At 43.2% G+C, this 18,878-nt stretch overlaps 1 protein-coding gene across 1 annotated transcript; it reads left to right on the forward strand.

Moving 5' to 3' along the window:
• Positions 1–4,489: 4,489 nt before the first annotated feature.
• Positions 4,490–4,813, forward strand: LOC147422894 (putative pentatricopeptide repeat-containing protein At5g52630). The gene has a single exon (XM_086500879.1). It carries the CDS (start codon positions 4,490–4,492, stop codon positions 4,811–4,813), a length of 324 nt encoding a protein of 107 aa, XP_086357005.1.
• The last annotated feature ends 14,065 nt before the right edge of the window (positions 4,814–18,878 follow it).

Genomic DNA, 18,878 nt, shown 5'->3' on the forward strand with positions numbered 1-18,878 from the left:
TGAGTAAAACAACACGCGTCCTATATGTGGATAATTGGAGTGTTCTTGACTTGGTCATGAAACTTTTTGTCCACTTCTCTTTTTCTTACTAAGTAGACCGTGTTGATGACCAAGCTCAAATATATTGGATGCATAGCATGGCAAGGTTGCATCTAGCTACTTGCCTTCCACTCCGTCCCTGGAACCCAACTCTTTGAGCTCCGAGGCTCTCCTGATTAACTATTGTGCTATTAATTCAATACCTCAGCTTAAACTTGAATGACAACAACAAGTACATAACGCAAGGAATAAACACTGTTGAAGCGGTGGACACTAGTTGGAATAATACATCATGTGCAAAGGGTCTTTGGTACCCCCCATACGCAGGGGGGTAATTTGTAAGGTAGAAAAAAATAACTATATATTGTGATGCTCACACTAGATGAAATGTGTTATAGTTATTTAAAAAAAAGGGGGGGGGGGGGGGGGGGGGGGGGGGGAAATTGATTTGGACCCTTCGGAATCTCAACTTTGCACTGTTAAAGGTATACTTCATCTAGGTTTTCCAACTCCAGGACGTTGACACCTTTTTCGATGTGTGCAGCCTTCATTTCCCTCTCCTCCAAAGGATGAAAGGAAATGAATGAAACATTTGTTTATTCTTTTTTCTTTTCCTTCCAATTTTATACGCTTTAAGTGTTGATTTGATTTGCAGATTTTTGTATTGAACATAAACTTTACATGCTTTCTCAGCCTTTCTCTCTACCCCCGCACATCATCACGAACTACATATTTTAATTTTTTTATTGTTCAACTTTCTACGCGTGGCTGCAACCAATTTGAGAGGGAGGGGGTACCTCCAATTCTCTTTAGTTATGAGAGGGGTAACAAATTCTAATGGATAACGAGTTACCCCCTCTGGTGTGGGCCCCCTCTTTGTCATGTCTTTAACCTTATCTTGCTTGGGGGGCTTGTGCTATTGATCAGGCTAGTTTGCATTGGTTCTTGTGTGTTAGAAAGTGTCTCATGAGTCATTACTCACATTTTTTTGCTAAATTTTATATGTCGAGAGTGTTGTTTTCTAGGTTGAGAGATGATTGAAACAAATGTTTGAGGGAATTACACTTGACGTTGGCTCCCCTTTGTGTTGGCCACTGACCGTGTGTCACTTTTTTGGTGGCTGCATTGGCTTGAACCGATGCCATAGGTTAAACCGGACCAGTAGACGCCTAGACCACCCCTCTGAACCCCAAAAAAAAAGCATCCCCCGGGCTAATTAGCTGTGTACGTTCCCCTTCACGCGCTGCTACTCTCCTAACAGCTACGATTCAATTTCGATGGTGCACCTCCTTACATGAGGACGGTTTCCTTTAAACTGCTACTACTGCCACATGCCATCTCAGCTTGCTACTGCATTCAACTGGGCCGCTCGTGAAGCACTTTGCGTGAGGATGGTTGCCCTCAAACTTTTAATGTTGTTGCACGCCATCTCAGCTTGCTCTCCATTCAACGTCTGAGCCGCCTGTGAAGCACTCTGCGGCGTGAGGATGGTTGCCCTCAAACTGCTACTGCTGCTTCACACCATATCAGCTTGCTACTGCATTCAACTAAGCCGCCTATGAAGCACATTGCGAATTATGCCACTGATGGTGGTGCTCGAGAACCAAAGCATGCACTATAGCACCAATCCTCTTTAAAACAGTGCACACAGGCGCGGACTGGTTCAAAGAGTTCTTTTAAATAGAGAGTTTTGCTAATGCTGGTGCTCGAGAGCCAAAGCCTGTGCAATAACACCAACCCAATGCTGGTGCTCAAGAGCCAGAGCCTGCATAATAACACCAACCCTTGTTTAAAAAAAAACAGTCCCCGACACGGACTGTTTCAAAGAGTTTTTTTTTTTTAACAAGGGTTTTGCTTACATATGGTGAAAACATTGATAATTGACAATTGCTGCCAGTTAACGTGCTTGTCCCTTGCTCCATCTAGCATGCTACAACCTCTCAAAACGATTGTTTGTTGTTACATGGAAGGTCTCAGCAAGCTTAAAAATCTTTACAAGCCAACTAAGTTTCAAATATTTAATGGATTCCATTGGTGGCTATTATTAATGAGCAAAAGAATTTAGTTACTAGCAGCTCTCACTACAAGAGATACTTCATATTAGCGATGCTCGCAGTGCGACGCTCAAAAGTGAAAATTCACGGCGTCGCTAGTTTATTTGTAACATAGCGACGCCCATAGCGATGCCGACAGGGGTAAAAAATAAACCAAGAGCGCCCGAAAACTCAGATCTTAGATTTGAGTTTTCGACGCTCAAGCAAGCAAAGAGGTAACCCGCGCTCTCCCTCCCTCTCTCTCTCTTTCTTCTCCACACACACACACACACACACACACACATATACACGAGGAGAGGAAGGAGATCCAAATATGCTCCTTCCCTCTCCTCTCTCTCATGTTCCCTTCTCCTCTTTCTCTCTCCCTCCCTCTCTCTCTCTCTCTCTCTCTCACACACACACACACACACACACACACACACACACATCGTGTTTTTGAGAGAGAGAGAGAGAGAGAGAGAGAGAGAGAGAGAGAGAGCACATGCATTTAAAAAAACACACACACACACACACACATTCACATGCATAAATAAAGAATGCATACACACACACATTGAGAGAGAGAGAGAGAGAGAGAGGACAAGAAGAAGAAGAGAGTCTTAATGTCATAGGAAACTATCCCAAGAGACCTTAAAGATCTAGCTGACGACGAGTTGAACTCAAGACCTGTTATTCAAGAGGGAAATGGCATAACCAATCTACCACACTTGGGTGATAGAAAGGTTATACCATTTTCCTCTTTTTATTGGTACACATGCACACACCCGAGAAGAAGAGAGTTTTAACGTCGTAGGAAACTATCCCAAGAGACCTTAAAGATCTAGCCAACGAGGAGTTGAACTCAAGACCTGTTATTCAAGAGGGAAATAGCATAACCAATCTACCACACTTGGGTGATAGAAAGGTTTACCATTTTCCTCTTTTTATTGGCACACACACACAGACACCCGAGAAGAAGAGAGTTTTAACGTCGTAGGAAACTATCCCAAGAGACCTTAAAGATCTAGCTGACAAGGAGTTGAACTCAAGACGTGTTGAACAAAGAGAAAGAGAGAGAATAAAAAACCAAAGAGAGAGAGAGAGAGAGAGAGAGAGAGAGAGAGAGAGGAGAAGACGAAAGAGAGAGGTACGGGGAGAAAACAAAGAGAGAAAGAGATTATGTTAAAATTTAAATTAGATTAGGTTAGATTACATTTAGATTTATGTTTATGTTGAGTTTAAGATTATGTTAGATTTAAATTTACGTTAGATTTGATTTAGCTTTATTTAGGTTCAATTAGATTAGATTCAGGTTTATTTACTTTAAATTTAGATTTACTTTAGATTAAATTAGATTTATGTTTATTTTGAGTTTAAGATTAAATTAGATCTAGATTTATGTTCGATGGACTAGCTTTTTTTAGATTTAGGTTAGATTTTAGTGCATGTAAATGAAGGTATGCTTTGCATGTCAATGAAGGTGCGCTCATGATGTTAAGCATTGTATGAAAAACAATTTCTCATATGAAAAACACTAAAAAAGACTCCGTTTTTCTACATGAGAAAATTTCCTGCGCTCACAACCTCGATAGTCCATGCGGACCAGCAATTCCACCTGCATGTTCGACTGTTGTTGCCATACAATAAGCCGTCATGATCAGCCAATGGAAGAGCAAATTGAGCCTACACAAAAATTAGTGATGCAAGATGACGATTCCAAGGGTCACACACACACACACGCGCGCGCGTGCGCGCGCGCGCACACACACACACACTACACAGCCCGTCAAATCTAGAGTAAGAATTAAATGCTTTGAGCACGCATTAGCTACATTGCAAGAATGACGTACCTGCATGCTATAGACAAATATCTACTGTGAAAAGATGTTAATATGCTGTGAAATGCTATAGCTAGAGAAGAGGCAAAGGGGTTTTGTCCACTACATGCACTATCATGTAGATGTGGGTGTGTAGATTTCTTGTACCTACAAATATAGGCATTGACCAATAAAGACAAGATTATAACCTGGTGGTTCTGATCTCCGTGCACCTCTAGACCGAGGTGTGTGGGGACTGGACATGACTAGAGAATGTGAGGTAGTTTACAGTGTGAACAGAGAGAGAGAGAGAGAGAGAGAGAGAGAGAGAGAGAGAGAGAGAGAGAGAGAGAGAGAGCAACCGACGAATTTGAAATTTAAAATCGTGTTATGAAGTGAGGCCCATTCACATCTACGCAGTTAGTAGCCCCATTGGTATGTCTTTTACCCTTTAATGGAGCGATATGATTACAGGATATGTATGCAACCTCAACGCTTGTTACAGCATCAGAGTTTTGCAACATGGCATAGAATTACATATAGAGGTGGCAAGGAGAGGATTATCGAGAGACAAACAATTCGGTTCTTAGAACCACTTTAATGGACATGTACGGTAAGTGTGGAGATTTGAGAAAAGTATGTGAAATGTTTCATGAAATTTGCAATTCGAATGTAGTTTCATGGATTGCATTGATTGGTGGTTATGCACAACATGAAGAAAATGAAGAAGCCTTAGCTTGTATGAAGCAGATAAGAGCAGCACGTGTCTCTCCTAATGTTGTGATGTTTTCTTATGCCATCAAGGTTTGTGGAAACATGGTGGCCATAGAAAAGGGTGAGGAACTACATGGTGAGATAAGTGAAATCAAGCTGCTAAATGATAATGTTGTTCTTGGCAATACAGTGGTGGGTGAAAGCATGTAGGTGGACCCCTTTTGCCACTATATAGTATATAGTTTTTGGGGTTGAGAAAATGGGTGGTTTAGGCGTTTGAAACAGTGGGATTAAATTCAAAATTTATGAAAAAAGGGTTAAAATTTGACGTGTACTAAGTGAAAGCGCTTAGTGGTTAATGATCACCTCAAGGTACTTTCAAGCACTTAATGCAAATATTCTCTCGAGTCTCGTCCCTCCCTCTTTGTCTCGCTCGTTCCTCCCCCCTCTCTCTGTCTCGCCCGCGCCATTCAGGTTTTTGATTCCCTCTTTCCTCCCTCCTTTGCGTTTCTCTGCTAGCCGAAGCAACAAGTAGCAACATCACAACAACAACAAGCAAATTGAGGAGGATTACTTTTTTCTAGGCTAGTCATCAACTTCAGTAAAAATCCCCTGCAGCAGCAACAGGTATGTGGCATCATGTAGCTTGAAGCATTCTATCTCGAATTTTGGTTGAATTTGAATGTGGCTAGTTTTCCTAGGTAGCATTTCCAGGTAGCATTGATCCATGTTTTAACATGCTTCATGCAGATGTAGAAGCGCTGTATGCTTGTCTCTGAATGTGTGGCAAGATAACCAAAGGGGGCTTGGCCTAGTGGTTAAAGTGAATGGGTGGGTGCGTAAGGACCCAGGTTCAACCCCTGGCGATATGGTCTGCCCTCTGTTGGGGAGGGTATTGCAAAAAAAAAAAAAAAGAATGTGTGGCAAGATAATCGTGGATTGTAACCATTAATGATGCATGTGTGAGTTTAGAATTTATTTCTGGAATGTATATGCATTGATCACCCTTGTGAATGCTTTATAAAAATGCATCATCCAGTTTGAAGCATCATGCAGCTTGAAGCATGAATGCAGATTATATCAACTTTGTGTGCATGCTTATACGAATGCATCATGCAGGTTCAAGCATGAATGCATTTAACTATTGATGTTGTATCTATGTGGGATTTGTGATTTTTTCAGGATGAAGAACCAGGCTACAAAAGGACCTTCAGACTCTGACAAGGGTACACCTAGGAAGGGAAAGAGCTCTACGTAGGAGTCACCTATCAAAACAGGTTAGATGCATCATGCATATGTCTTGTAAAATTTTTGAATTTTTTGCACATGCATGCTACAAAAAGAACTTCCGAGTCCCCCAAGGGTACACCTAAGAAGCAAAATGTTCAGTTGGTTAGATGCAGGTATTTCCCCCATGGATTCATTTAAAGTGTTTCTTTAGTAGGAAAAAGTAGTATGCACACCACTAGTAAATATCAAGTGGGTGAAACCCACTTTTTATGGGTACAGCACCACTGATAGGCTGTGTTGAAGTGGTGCACCTGCAACACCCTTTAAAGTTGGGCAGAAACCATGGTTGCATCACTACATAGTTATGCTGATATGGTGCACCATCTCTTAAAAGTGATACTGGACCACTGCTGTGCATCACTAAAAAGAGGTAAGGCTCTAGTAAAAACTGGCGATACAATGGGTGCATCACTTTCTAGTGGAAAGCCCTAACTATTTTGTGGTGAAGCATCACTTTTAAGCGAAGCATCATGATGGTGCACCAATTTTCAGTGGTTCTACACACTTTTAAGGTACCGAATAACGTTCTAGTTAAGAAGCACCACTTTATAGTGGTGAAGACCACTATAAAGTGGTCAACATTCGGTACCTTAAAAGTGTGTATAACCACAGAAAAGTGGTGCTTCTTAACCTGAACGTTATTTGGTATAAAGTGGTAAACACCAATAAAGTGGTGTTCACCACTTTTTGTGGTTCAAATCACATTTAAGTGGTGGTGTGTGATGGTCAACCACTTTCAGTGCTATAGAACCACTTTTTAGTGATGCTCTATAAAAGTGCAATAATCTTTAGTTCTGCATCTTTGCTAAAAGTGGTGGTTAAGTGCTTTTAAGTGATGAAGCTTTACAAGGAGATACCACATTCTGTTGGTGTAGCACCACTTTTTAGGAGTGTAGCACCAGTTTTAAGTTGTGTACAACAATTCACATCGGTGAAGCACAACTGAACAGTGGTTCAGCCCACTTTTATGTGTTGGAGCACCACATTAAAGTGGTAAAGAAACACCAAAAGGTGATGTATCACCAGCAAATAGTGGTGTGGTAGGACTTATTAGTATTACCTAACGAGTTTTAAGTGGTTGAGAACCATTTAGTGGTACACCACCACTTAAAAATTTTGCAGTAGCACTAAGAATGGTGCAAAAATCATTTCAACCTGTAATGGAATTGGCCTATTCAATTTGAGAATAGCGGAATTTAATGAGAGTACTTTCAAGAAATGATTTTGTGAGCATAGCGGGTAGACATAATTGAAGATAGCAACATGATCATAGCAATTAGTTAACTTGGCATAGACAATACTTTTGCAAGAGAGAGAGTTTAGAGAACATGACAACAATTGACGACCGGATTTATGTGGAGCCAGTCCCCCCTCCAATAGGCATTTGTATTATGATTTCTCCCATAAAGAGAGACTTGTTACAATACAGTCTTTGTGTTCCTTGTGACCTAGGTGATGCCATGAAGATGGAAGGCTTCATGCACCACAAACATAACATAAACTTGAAGAAAGCTTTAACTATCCCAAGCCTCAGTCCCAAGACCTCAAACACCTTCGAAGGTGGAGAGAGCTAGCAGGGAATGAGGGTAGGGAAGAGGAAGAAGAAACATTTCGTAGGAGAAAGAATTAGTTCCTCACTTATCATACTCTTGTTGCTAGCATACATAATAGCATAGTAATGAAGAAGAAGGAGATGGCAAGCTTAAGCATTGAAGCATGGCTCTTGGTTGGATTTGCACTCCATAGCCAAGAGTGTTGGTGTAGGCTCTCAACCTCTACTTGCTTGGAGAGGGAGCTCTTGCACTTTGCATATCACACAATGAGAGTGCTTGTGAGTGTGTGTGGGTGAGTATACCCCCTAGGCACCCCCCTAGCTTGCTTGGGTCGACCCCCCCTTGTAGCTCATGCCTGAAGCTCATTGGACCCCTCCAGGCCTAGCCAATCACAAGCAGGAGCCATTACAAGCAACATGGGTAGCCTTGGGACAAGTGTCCCCCTTTCCCCTTTGAGAGAGAGGACTTGATAAACGCTAAAAAAATTAGATAATTCATGTAATTTATCATTGGACCCCTTTGAAGCCTAGCCAATAGGCTTCAAGCAACACATGAAGGTAACATGGGTAGGGGCCTGACATGTGTCCTTGCTGCCTCTTCAAGATGGGCTTCCCTTGTGTGTGTGAGTGGGTGTTCTCTCTCTAGGCCCTAGGAAAAGGGCTCGCCCCCCCTCTTGTAGGAATGCTTTTGACTTTTAGGTGATCAAGCACCTTACTCACCAAGCATGACAAAGCACTTGAACTAGGGGGGTTCCCACAAGCATCTCAGGCAAGCTTCTCAAGGCACCTCAAGTACTTTAATCATGCAGCAAGTCAAGCACCTCAAGCATGGAGCCAGTCAAGCACCTCAAGCATCTTAATCAAGCACCTCAAGCATGAAAAACACCTCAAGCATGACAAGCACCTCAAGCAGGACAAGCACCTCGAGCTTGGGCCGGGTTCCCACCTCAAGCTCAGCCCTAGCTTACTTAAGGTCAAAAGGACTTTTACACACATTTATTGGAGGTCTTCAATGAAGCTAACCCTAAGGTCTTATGCTCCATTGGTTAGCCTTGCTCTTTGATAGACCATCTCCCTTTTGGGCCCCTTTACATTGGCCCCGTGTTGAGATAGATCTAAAAGCACATACCTATATCTTAACACTTGTTCCCGTTTATTCTCCCACATTAAGTGATCAATTTAATATGAGAAAATCATTTGGGTTAGTTATATATTAGATTTTATGACACAACCACTTCTTATTGTTGATAAAAAAAGTTTAATTATGGCTCATTACATACTAACATGTATTCATACATGTTTTTACAGGGAGGTGGAGAGTACCACGAGTGGCCTTACCCACTCAAACAAGATTTTGCTTCACCAAGGAAGATTTTCATACCGAATATGGGCTATGCTTGGTTGGCCAGGATCCGAAGCTCCCATGTGATGATGATTTCTCAGATGAGGAGTGGCTTAGGGTATGGCTTTACAAGCGCCACCAAAAGGAGAAGATGCATTTAAAGGGGTTGAGGGCTGAAATGTATGAAGAATGTCTCCTGCTATACGACAAAGTATATCAGGGAGCTCCCCCAAACAACGAGGTAGGCGTGCATTTTGCACATGGATTTACGTGGAAGAAGTGCAAGGGCGCTGAAGATTCTGAAGGTTTAGTTGCATGGGCTGTGTATGCTGAAGGTGTTATCAAAATCTTACGCCAACTGAAAACTTTAAATAGGAAATTGGAGAAATGGAGGTCCACAAACGGTCCATGTCTTGCAAGCGAGTGGAAATTTAATGCAAAAAATATGCCTAATTACACTGACAGTACTGGCACAATATTTGACTGGCAGACATACTCAAGTGGACATCAATTTTTACGGCAGGCTAAGGAGGAATTTCTAAAGAAGTGGGCCTTTGGCTCGATGGGAACATTTGGAATGTCAAATGCTTCCTCGACTACATTTTCTGCGTCAACGGCTGATGTAGCAGCTATTTCTAACATGAAGGCTAATGCTGTTGAAAAGTTAAAAGAGAAGAAGCAATGTCTCGAAGCAATAAAATTGCTTTAGATCAATCAAAGACAAAGAGAGTTGAGCAGGTTGGTTTGATGCGAGGCGCCGCCAAGATCATAGAGAGACTGAACAAGGATATGGAGGAACTCAAGTTGCATAAGGCTGGGCTTGTACCAAACGAGGAAGCAATGGCAAAGCTTGAGACCTTGATTCAAATCAGAAAGGAGGCTCTCAAAGACATGGGACTTGATATTGAAGGGCACAATCTCGATAACCTAGGTGAAGAGGCAGCACAGTTACAGGTATGCAAGCTTGATTGATTCACCTAGTAGTAGTTGATATTACTTAAAAGGTTAAACTCTAATTAGAAAAAAATAGTTAGAGACCATTTTATATGGTAAAAGACCACTTAAATGTGTTTATATAACACTCTTAAGTGGTACCACATAAAGTGATGAAGACTCTTGAAAGTAATGCACAAACACTTATACTGTTTTATAAAGTACGCAGTGCTATTTTTTTACAGGGTCAGCATGACACTTTGTTATGGGAAGTAGAAGTGGCGACAGGGCATCTTCGATTTGTAGAAACGACACTACAACAAAAAAGGGGGTTATCGTCGTATATAGCGACGCTTAACGTCGCTATACGCGTCGATATATGCGTCGGGCTGTGAACCTGTCGCAAAGAGCGTCGATATACGCGTGGAAAGGCTTTTCTAGCGACGCGTATATCGATGACCATAACAGTAAATTTTTTTTCTTGGACAGACGGCAGGTAGCCTGGCCTGTGCCCAATGAAAAGATGGACACAGGCACCACAGCCAGACTTCCTGCCCTTTGTCCAAGAAAGCGAGTAGCACCAAAATCAACCGTGCTCCCGCAGAAATTTCGGCAGAGTTCCCTTCGTTTTTACATAAACTTTTTTTTTAAAATATATCATGTATATGCCTCCTACATGCTATCCATGTAGGATCTCACATGAGATTTAAGGCCAATGACCATAACGAACCATAACCATAACTTAAAAGCATAACCATAACTTGAAACCAGAACCAACCAATATAACCACTTTGATTATAACGAGAAACAAAATTAACAATAACCATAAGCATAACCAGAAAGTTAAACATAACCATAAACAAAACCTGAACCATAACTATGTCTATATAAGAATAGGAGAAATAGCCATGTCTATACAATGACAATGACAATAACCATAACCATAACCATAAGGAAAACAATAACTGTATGAACAATAATCATAACCATATATATATGTCTATACAAAAGGAGACACAGAAGCGTGTCTGTGTCTCACAAAGCATATATATGAAATCCGGGCCACTGATGATGACTAGGCATCACAACCTGCACATAGGACAACTCACAAAATTAGTATTAACATATACTTACTTAATTAAATCAACTCACATATATTAACGTCTCACCTCAAGCGATCAACGAGACTGTAAGGCCGCCCAGTCTACAGGCTCTCCTGAAGCATCAAGATCATTCAATACTTCATAGATACCTTTGCGATATCCATCTGACTCCTCTTGACGTGTCGAGGCTCGATGCATCGCAAGATTCTGCGTTTATACAAAAATCAGAGTAATAACAATACATGATTCGTCGCGTCTTAAAAAACGCCATAGTTAAGATTGGATTAGAAACTCACAAACTCATAGCGAAAGGTGTCGAAGCCTCCGCTGCCAAGATGAGATGTCCCCTTGGTCATCTGTCATATCTGCGCAGCCTCACGCTGCTGTCTGAACCGCGTGGCCACTGTCCGCTCATTCTCCCTGATCTGAAGCCACGTCTCGTGTGGGATGACCGAAGGCTTAGGCAAGTCGATCCTGAAAGCCTTCTGAGCAGCATCTCGTCGATGTTCCACGGTGTCCCGTGCAACACCCTTGATCCAGCTCCTCGGAACAACGTCAGAACCCGGAGCAGGCTGGTACTCTCTCAGGATGGTCTCCACTATGTAATTGACTTTGTGCTTTTCCTGCTGATCCTAAGACGTCAGAAGACTGGTCGAAAACTGTAGCTCCGCGAGCTGGCGAATCCGCTGTCTCATCTCAGTCCTGACTCTATCCATGTCAACAGAACCATCTGGCCGTATAGTATAGAGCTTGGAGGCACTAGAATCGTGTGCCCCCCAAGGTGTCCGAGGTGTGCCAAGAGGTGTGTCGAGAGGTGTGCCTGGGTAGGACGGGGGTCGTGAGCGAGGAGGGGTTGAAGCATCTGTGGACCCTCCTCCACAGCAACCACCACCTCCACCTGACGATCGCCGAGATTGGCGAGTACGCCTGTGCTGCGGAGATGAGGACGTACCCGCCTCTGCCCCACCCCTAGGTGTCGAAGCGACCGTGATGGGAGAAGCAGGCGTCGTACCCATAGGCGTCCCCCCCCCATAGGTGTCTCCCCCCCAGGCGTTGGACCCTTGGGTGTGAAGCCCGGAAGCATAGTACTCGTGCCTCTAGCTACCCAGTACTGAGAAGCCTCTGCCATCTGAGCAAGCGTCATTCGTGTAACGAAGCCCATGAATGCATCCACACTCATAGAAGCGGGATCTGGAAACTGGTCTGCCATACTAAAGTCCTGCACAAAGAAAGTAAAATAAAGCGTCAGAACACAGTTGTTTAAATTAACTTTAAGGTTAATTTTAAATCAACGTCTTCACACAAACACTTACAGGCCTAGGCCTCGACGAGTGAGGCATCATCGATAAGATCTTGCACCGTTTCATCTTCTATCTCTAATTGCAAACATAACTTTGCCCCAACTCGTTCTGGCAGATTGTCTTCATCCATTGCATCTTCATCTACAAGTGTCAATTCTGGCTCGTCTGCGTCATCCCTGGCATAGAAGCCATTTTCCTCTGCCATACCTTCGTCCATCTCATCTAATGTCACAATAGTATGGACGTCGTTTGACTGACTTTCCTCCAGGAGATCTTGCCCTTCAAATACTTGTTAATTTCTTGGAGCAACCTGAACCACAAACCACCACTGTCGCTCTCGAGGGTCCGGTACAAAGACCACTTGCTCGCAATGTTCGGGGAGAGAAAATGTGTCACTCGCATCTGTCCAAACCTTTATAGAATCTATTTGCACAAGTTTGTTTCCATCTCTGCATACCGTTGCATTGCGACCAGAAGTAATCACCTTGAACCACTTCACATCCAACAAAAACATCTCAAACTGCCTGAAGATTACTTTCAGGATATCTGACACCAGACCACAGTAATCTAGGTTGCTAGTGCTCTCATTCGTGTCTCTGGCACTAGCCCTGCTCTTTTGCATGAAACTAACCATTACCCCACTATCAAACGTGTTTCTTCTGCTGTCAATTTTTTGTGTTCTGAAATGCTTTCCATGCGACCACAGTGCCATGTATGTATGATACTTCCAGTCACATCCAATAGCTAGCTGTTCCTCTTCTAGAGATATGGGTTCTCCGATCTGTCGAGCTGGTCTCACTGTCTTGTCCAACCATGCCATTGTAGGGAATTCAGGTAGAGGAGCGAGATAGTCTGGCAAGGGTAAACCTCTAGTCGTTCGGCTTCGCTTGAAATCCTGTCGCTCCCTATTGCGTCTCTCTTTCTCTTCTTCGTACCTTTCAAGCCATTTTTGCATCGGTGCTGAATTTAGTATACAGAACTTCATGATCTTTTCTCGCATGGCGTCGTTCATTTTCTTCGGCACCCATTGCCCTTGCGGCTCCTCTCCCACCAGTCTTGCATCCTCCTCATCGCTCCACAGTCGAGGCATTTCTGGGTCAGAACGGATAGAAATTCGGTCGTCAATACAAGAGACTCTTGCACCAGCCATCCTTTTGCCATGCTCCCCTCTGGACGCGCTTTTTGGTGAACAAAACCCTTAAGTGTTTTCATGAACCGCTCTAGAAAGAACATCCAACGGCTGTGGACTGTACCTGCCACTGCAACCTCATCTACTACATGGACGAGCAAGTGCATTTGGATAGTTAGACAGCTCGTGGGTAGATACTTCTCAATCATGCAAAATGCCTCAATGGAGTTAGCCCTTGCGACTGCAATAGATTCCTCCTGTATCTCCTTGGAAGAGATCCACCGCAGTAGCTCTGAAATCTTGTATATACAGGTCCGCACTTTCTTCGTTAAACACCCCTTGATCGCAATTGGAAGAATGAATTGCAAGAACTTATGCCAGTCGTGCCAACTTTCTTAACATGTCTTTAGGAGATGGGCGCATGGCTTCTGGTGCTGCTTCGTTAGCGTTCTCCTCGCTTATGTGGAAGAAGGCATCCAACATCTCCTCCATGCCGTCGTCTTCTGTCTGTAAGTCCTTTTCTGCTTTCATCCTTGGCTCTATATTGGTCGGACCTTCACGCATAATCCTTTTTCTCTCTCTCTCAGATGTAGGTGCTATGTCACGAAAATCAATGCCCGTTCCGTAAGAGTCATATCGTAGATTCTGTACGGTTTCTTTAGCAAACTCTCCGTACTTGTGCACATGCTCATTACATATCCTATGCTTGCACAGGATTTGATACTTGCAGAGCGTGCACGAGCATGCAATCTTTTCCTCCATGTTAGTTGATGACGTTGCTATCTACAATGATTATGAATGTTGTTTTAATATATATACTCCTCACAATGTAAACTACCTCGCATTCTCTAGTCTTGCCCAATCTCCGTACACCTCGGTCCAGAGGTGTACGGAGATCAGGACCACCGGGTCAAAATATCGTCTTTATTGGTCAAATCCTATATGGGTAGACACATACCTGCACTCCCAGGTGTACATGGCAAAAATGCATGGAGCGGGCAAAACCCCTTTGCCTCTTTTAGTTCCATAGTTTCTTCAACATCCTACGGCTACCTACGGCTTGTGTAGTTGACGTTAATTCAAACCCATTGACCTACGGCTTCCCATACATGCTTTTGACATTGATTAAGGCATAGAAGCCATTTCCGAAGTCCGTTTGCGTTTTTCCGTAGAAAAACGCAACCGGATTTGAGCTACGGCTTGTGTATTTGGCGTTTCTTCTATCCGTTTGACCTGCGGGCTGCCATACGCGCTCTTGACATTGCCTAAAGACTACTTAATTGTCTACGGATAGTTTCAGAAGGCATATAAGCCATTTCCGAAGTCTGTTTGCGTTTTTTCCTAGAAAAACGCAACCGAATTTGACCTACGGCTTGTGTATTTGGCGTTTCTTCTATCTGTTTGACCTACGGGTTGCCATACACGCTCTTGACATTGCCTAAAGACTACCTAATTGTCTACGGATGGTTTCAGTAGGCATAGAAGCCATTTTTGAAGTCCGTTTGCGTTTTTCCGTAGAAAAACGCAACCGGATTTGACCTACGGCTTGTATATTTGGCGTTTCTTCTATCCGTTTGACCTACGGCTTGCCATACACACTCTTGACATTGCCTAAAGACTACCTAATCGTCTACGGATGGTTTCAGAAGGCATAGAAGCCATTTCCGAAGTCCGTTTGCATTTTTCCGTAGAAAAACGCAACCGAATTTGACCTACGGCTTGTGTATTTGGCGTTTCTTCTATCCGTTTGACCTACGGCTTGTCATACTCGCTCTTGAAATTTCCTAAAGACTACCTAATCGTCTACGGATGGTTTCAAAAGGCATAGAAGCCATTTCCGAAGTCCGTTTGCGTTTTAACCGGATTTGACCTACGGCTTGTGTATTTGGCGTTTCTTCTATCCGTTTGACCTACGGCTTGTGTATTTGGCGTTTCTTCTATCCGTTTGACCTACGGGTTGCCATACGTGCTCTTGACATTGCCTAAAGACTACCTAATCATCTACGGATGGTTTCAGAAGTCATAGAAGCCATTTTCGAAGTCCGTTTGCGTTTTTTTGTAGCAAAACGCAACCGAATTTGACCTACGGCTTGTGTATTTGACGTTTCTTCTATCTGTTTGACCTACGGCTTGCCATACGCGCTCTTGACATTTCCTAAAGACTACCTAATCGTCTATGGATGGTTTCAGTAGGCATAGAAGCCATCTTCGAAGTCCATTTGCGTTTTTTCATAGAAAAACGCAACCGGATTTGACCTACGGCTTGTGTATTTGGCGTTTCTTCTATCCGTTTGACCTACAACTTGCCATACGCGCTCTTGAAATTGCCTAACGACTACCTAATCGTCTACGGATGGTTTCAGAAGGCATACAAGCCATTTTCGAAGTCCGTTTGCGTTTTTTCGTAGAAAAACGCAACCGGATTTGACCTACGGCTTGTGTATTTGGCGTTTCTTCTATCCGTTTGACCTACGGGTTGCCATACGCGCTCTTGACATTTCCTAAAGACTACCTAATCGTCTACGGATGGTTTCAGAAGGCATAGAAGCCATTTTCGAAGTCCGTTTGCGTTTTTCCGTAGAAAAACGCAACCGGATTTGATCTACTCCTTGTGTATTTGGCGTTTCTTCTATCCGTTTGACCTATGGCTTGCCATACGTGCTCTTGACATTGCCTAAAGACTACCTAATCATCTACGGATGGTTTCAGTAGGCATAGAAGCCATTTTCGAAGTCCGTTTGCGTTTTTCCGTAGAAAACCGCAACCTGATTTGACCTACGGCTTGTGTATTTGGCGTTTCTTCTATCCGTTTGACCTAAGACTTTCCATACACACTTTTGACATTGCCTAAAGACTACCTAATCGTCTACGGATGGTTTCAGAAGGCATAGAAGCCATTTTTGAAGTTCGTTTGCGTTTTTTCGTAGAAAAACGCAATCGGATTTGACCTACGGCTTGTGTATTTGGCGTTTCTTCTATCCGTTTGACCTACAGGTTGTCATACGCGCTCTTGACATTGCCTAAAGACTACCTAATCGTCTACGGATGGTTTCAGAAGGCATAGAAGCCATTTCCGAAGTTCCTTTGCATTTTTCTGTAGAAAAACGCAACCGGATTTGACCTACGGCTTGTGTATTTGACGTTAATACAAACCCATTGACCTACGGCTTGCCATACGCGCTATTGAAATTGCTTTAAAACTACCTAATGAACTACGAATGGTTTCAGCTAGCTGTTTTAGCTGCTTAGTCCACACCCAGCAGTTTAGGATTCCATAATATGTTATTTTGTCATTTTGTTATTCTAACCTAGTATCAGTCTACCACATTGTAACTTTCTGGTCTCATAGGTCACTTTGGCCTTTTGAAGAGTTAACATAACATTTCATTTCATTTCTTTCTTTAATTTTAATTTTTTACGCAAACCATAACTCTCTCTCTCTCTCTAGTTTTAATTTCCTACGCACATTTTTCTCTCTCTTTAATTTCCTACACGCACACACACTTCTCTCTTTCTCTCTCTCTCTCTTTCCTACACACACACACCTCTCTCTCTCTCTCTTTCCTACACACACACACACACTGCTCTCTCTCTCTCTCTCTCTCTCTCTCTCTCTCTCTCTCTCCTACACACGCACACACACACACACACACGATGTGGGGGGGGGGGGGGGGGGAGAGAGAGAGAGAGAGAGAGAGAGAGAGAGAGAGAGAGAGGTTAGGGGGGAAGAGTGCCATAATACCTCGCAGCAGGTTTCGGCCAAGATTTGAGAACGCGCGCGTTGAGGGCGAAAATGGCCCCTTCGCGCGGGTTTGGCTTTTTTCCCCCCAAATTACTTCAGTCGATACCTGCGTCGATATATGCGTGGAAAAATTAGCCTTTCGACGCCTATATCCACTAGCATATCGACGTAGATATCGACGCGTATATCGACGGATGATAAGTATGTCGATATAAACATGGAAAGGCACGGGCGTCGATATATAAAGCGTCGATAACTTTGGGTTATGTTGTAGTGCGATTATTAATTTGTTCAAGTCAAGAATGCCTATCCTTCCTGTCAGGCCGCCTGTTCATTTGGGATCGGACAATAGTTGTGTGCAGTTAGGTGATTGTGTTGCTTGTGGGATGTCTATCATGCAGACTGTTGTTACCGGTGTCTACATGCTCCGGTGTCAACATCCGTATCACCCACTTTGTTTTGTAACTGCCTGTAAGTCTGCCACTAGCATATCGACGTAGATATCGACGCGTATATCGACGGATGATAAGTATGTCGATATAAACATGGAAAGGCACGGGCGTCGATATATAAAGCGTCGATAACTTTGGGTTATGTTGTAGTGCGATTATTAATTTGTTCAAGTCAAGAATGCCTATCCTTCCTGTCAGGCCGCCTGTTCATTTGGGATCGGACAATAGTTGTGTGCAGTTAGGTGATTGTGTTGCTTGTGGGATGTCTATCATGCAGACTGTTGTTACCGGTGTCTACATGCTCCGGTGTCAACATCCGTATCACCCACTTTGTTTTGTAACTGCCTGTAAGTCTGCCGGCCAGTGTCTATTTCATGGATGTGAGGAGCCTTTAAAAGATGCTTTGAAGCTGCTGGTACCTGGAGAGGCAAACATGGATGAGCATGTTGGTACAGGTAATCAATGTTTTTATACCTTATGATATGAAGCTGATTGTAGATTCATTTCTTGACCATTTTGTTTATTTTCCTTATGTAATTGCGGAGAAAGATCCAATGGAAGGCATCTTTGGATCTCCTGTTGATGGAATTGGTAATATTCTGTGGAACATTCTTCTCTTTGAATGTTCACATAACTTAATATTGAGTATTATTACATTGTCTTTTATGTAGCACACTCCCAAGCTGGGGTCATCACGCAAGCCCAATATTGATAGCATGTGTGGTGGGTGCGGGGAATAAGAATGCATCCCAGAAACAAGTAGGTGAAGACACTCCGGACCAACAAAAGGTAGAAAAAAGGGCTGAAAAAAGAGCAGATGTAGTGGGAGCTCAAGGTGATGCATCCAAGGAGTCAGCTGAGGTGCCTCTGAAGCCAGAACCTGCAATGAAAAAGGACGTAGAGGACGTTGAAAAATCATCTGAGAAGCCAATTGAAAAGGATACAACAGTGAACTTTTCTGATGAGGACGCGGCCCGGGGCAGTCACTTATCAAAAGACCCCTATATCACGTGCGTTCAAGAGGTAATTAATAATACCCCAATATACATACTATACTTACACTGTGAGCCTATTTAAAAAACCCCCACCCCCCTCTATATGTATACATTTTGGTCTTTTAATAATCCTCTCCGGTTAACTCACGTGATATCATACACATTCTAAAAAGTGACCGCCCCGGGGGACGCGGATCTGCTTATTTCAGATGTTTGTGCAGAGATTTTGGGGTGTAGGAAAAAGAGGAGCAACACTGGAGAGCGCGCCACACCAAAGAAAAAAGCTAAGGTTGCATCCGAGCCTTCAGAGCCTACTCCAGGAGGTAAAAAATCCAAGGAGCCTTCATCTGCTTGGAAAAAGACTAACCTCTAAGCACCCAACCTTAAACCTCCCAAACCAATGTCCCGCAAGAAACTTTTGTAGCCCCTATTAACT

Source organism: Adiantum capillus-veneris, chromosome 26 (genome assembly GCF_014529385.1).
Source record: "Adiantum capillus-veneris isolate H3 chromosome 26, ASM1452938v2, whole genome shotgun sequence".
NCBI lineage: Eukaryota > Viridiplantae > Streptophyta > Polypodiopsida > Polypodiales > Pteridaceae > Adiantum > Adiantum capillus-veneris.

Bases quoted from the DNA above. Each gene is read 5' to 3' on its own strand.
- LOC147422894 (XM_086500879.1), top strand. From the start codon at position 4,490: ATGGACATGTACGGTAAGTGTGGAGATTTGAGAAAAGTATGTGAAATG.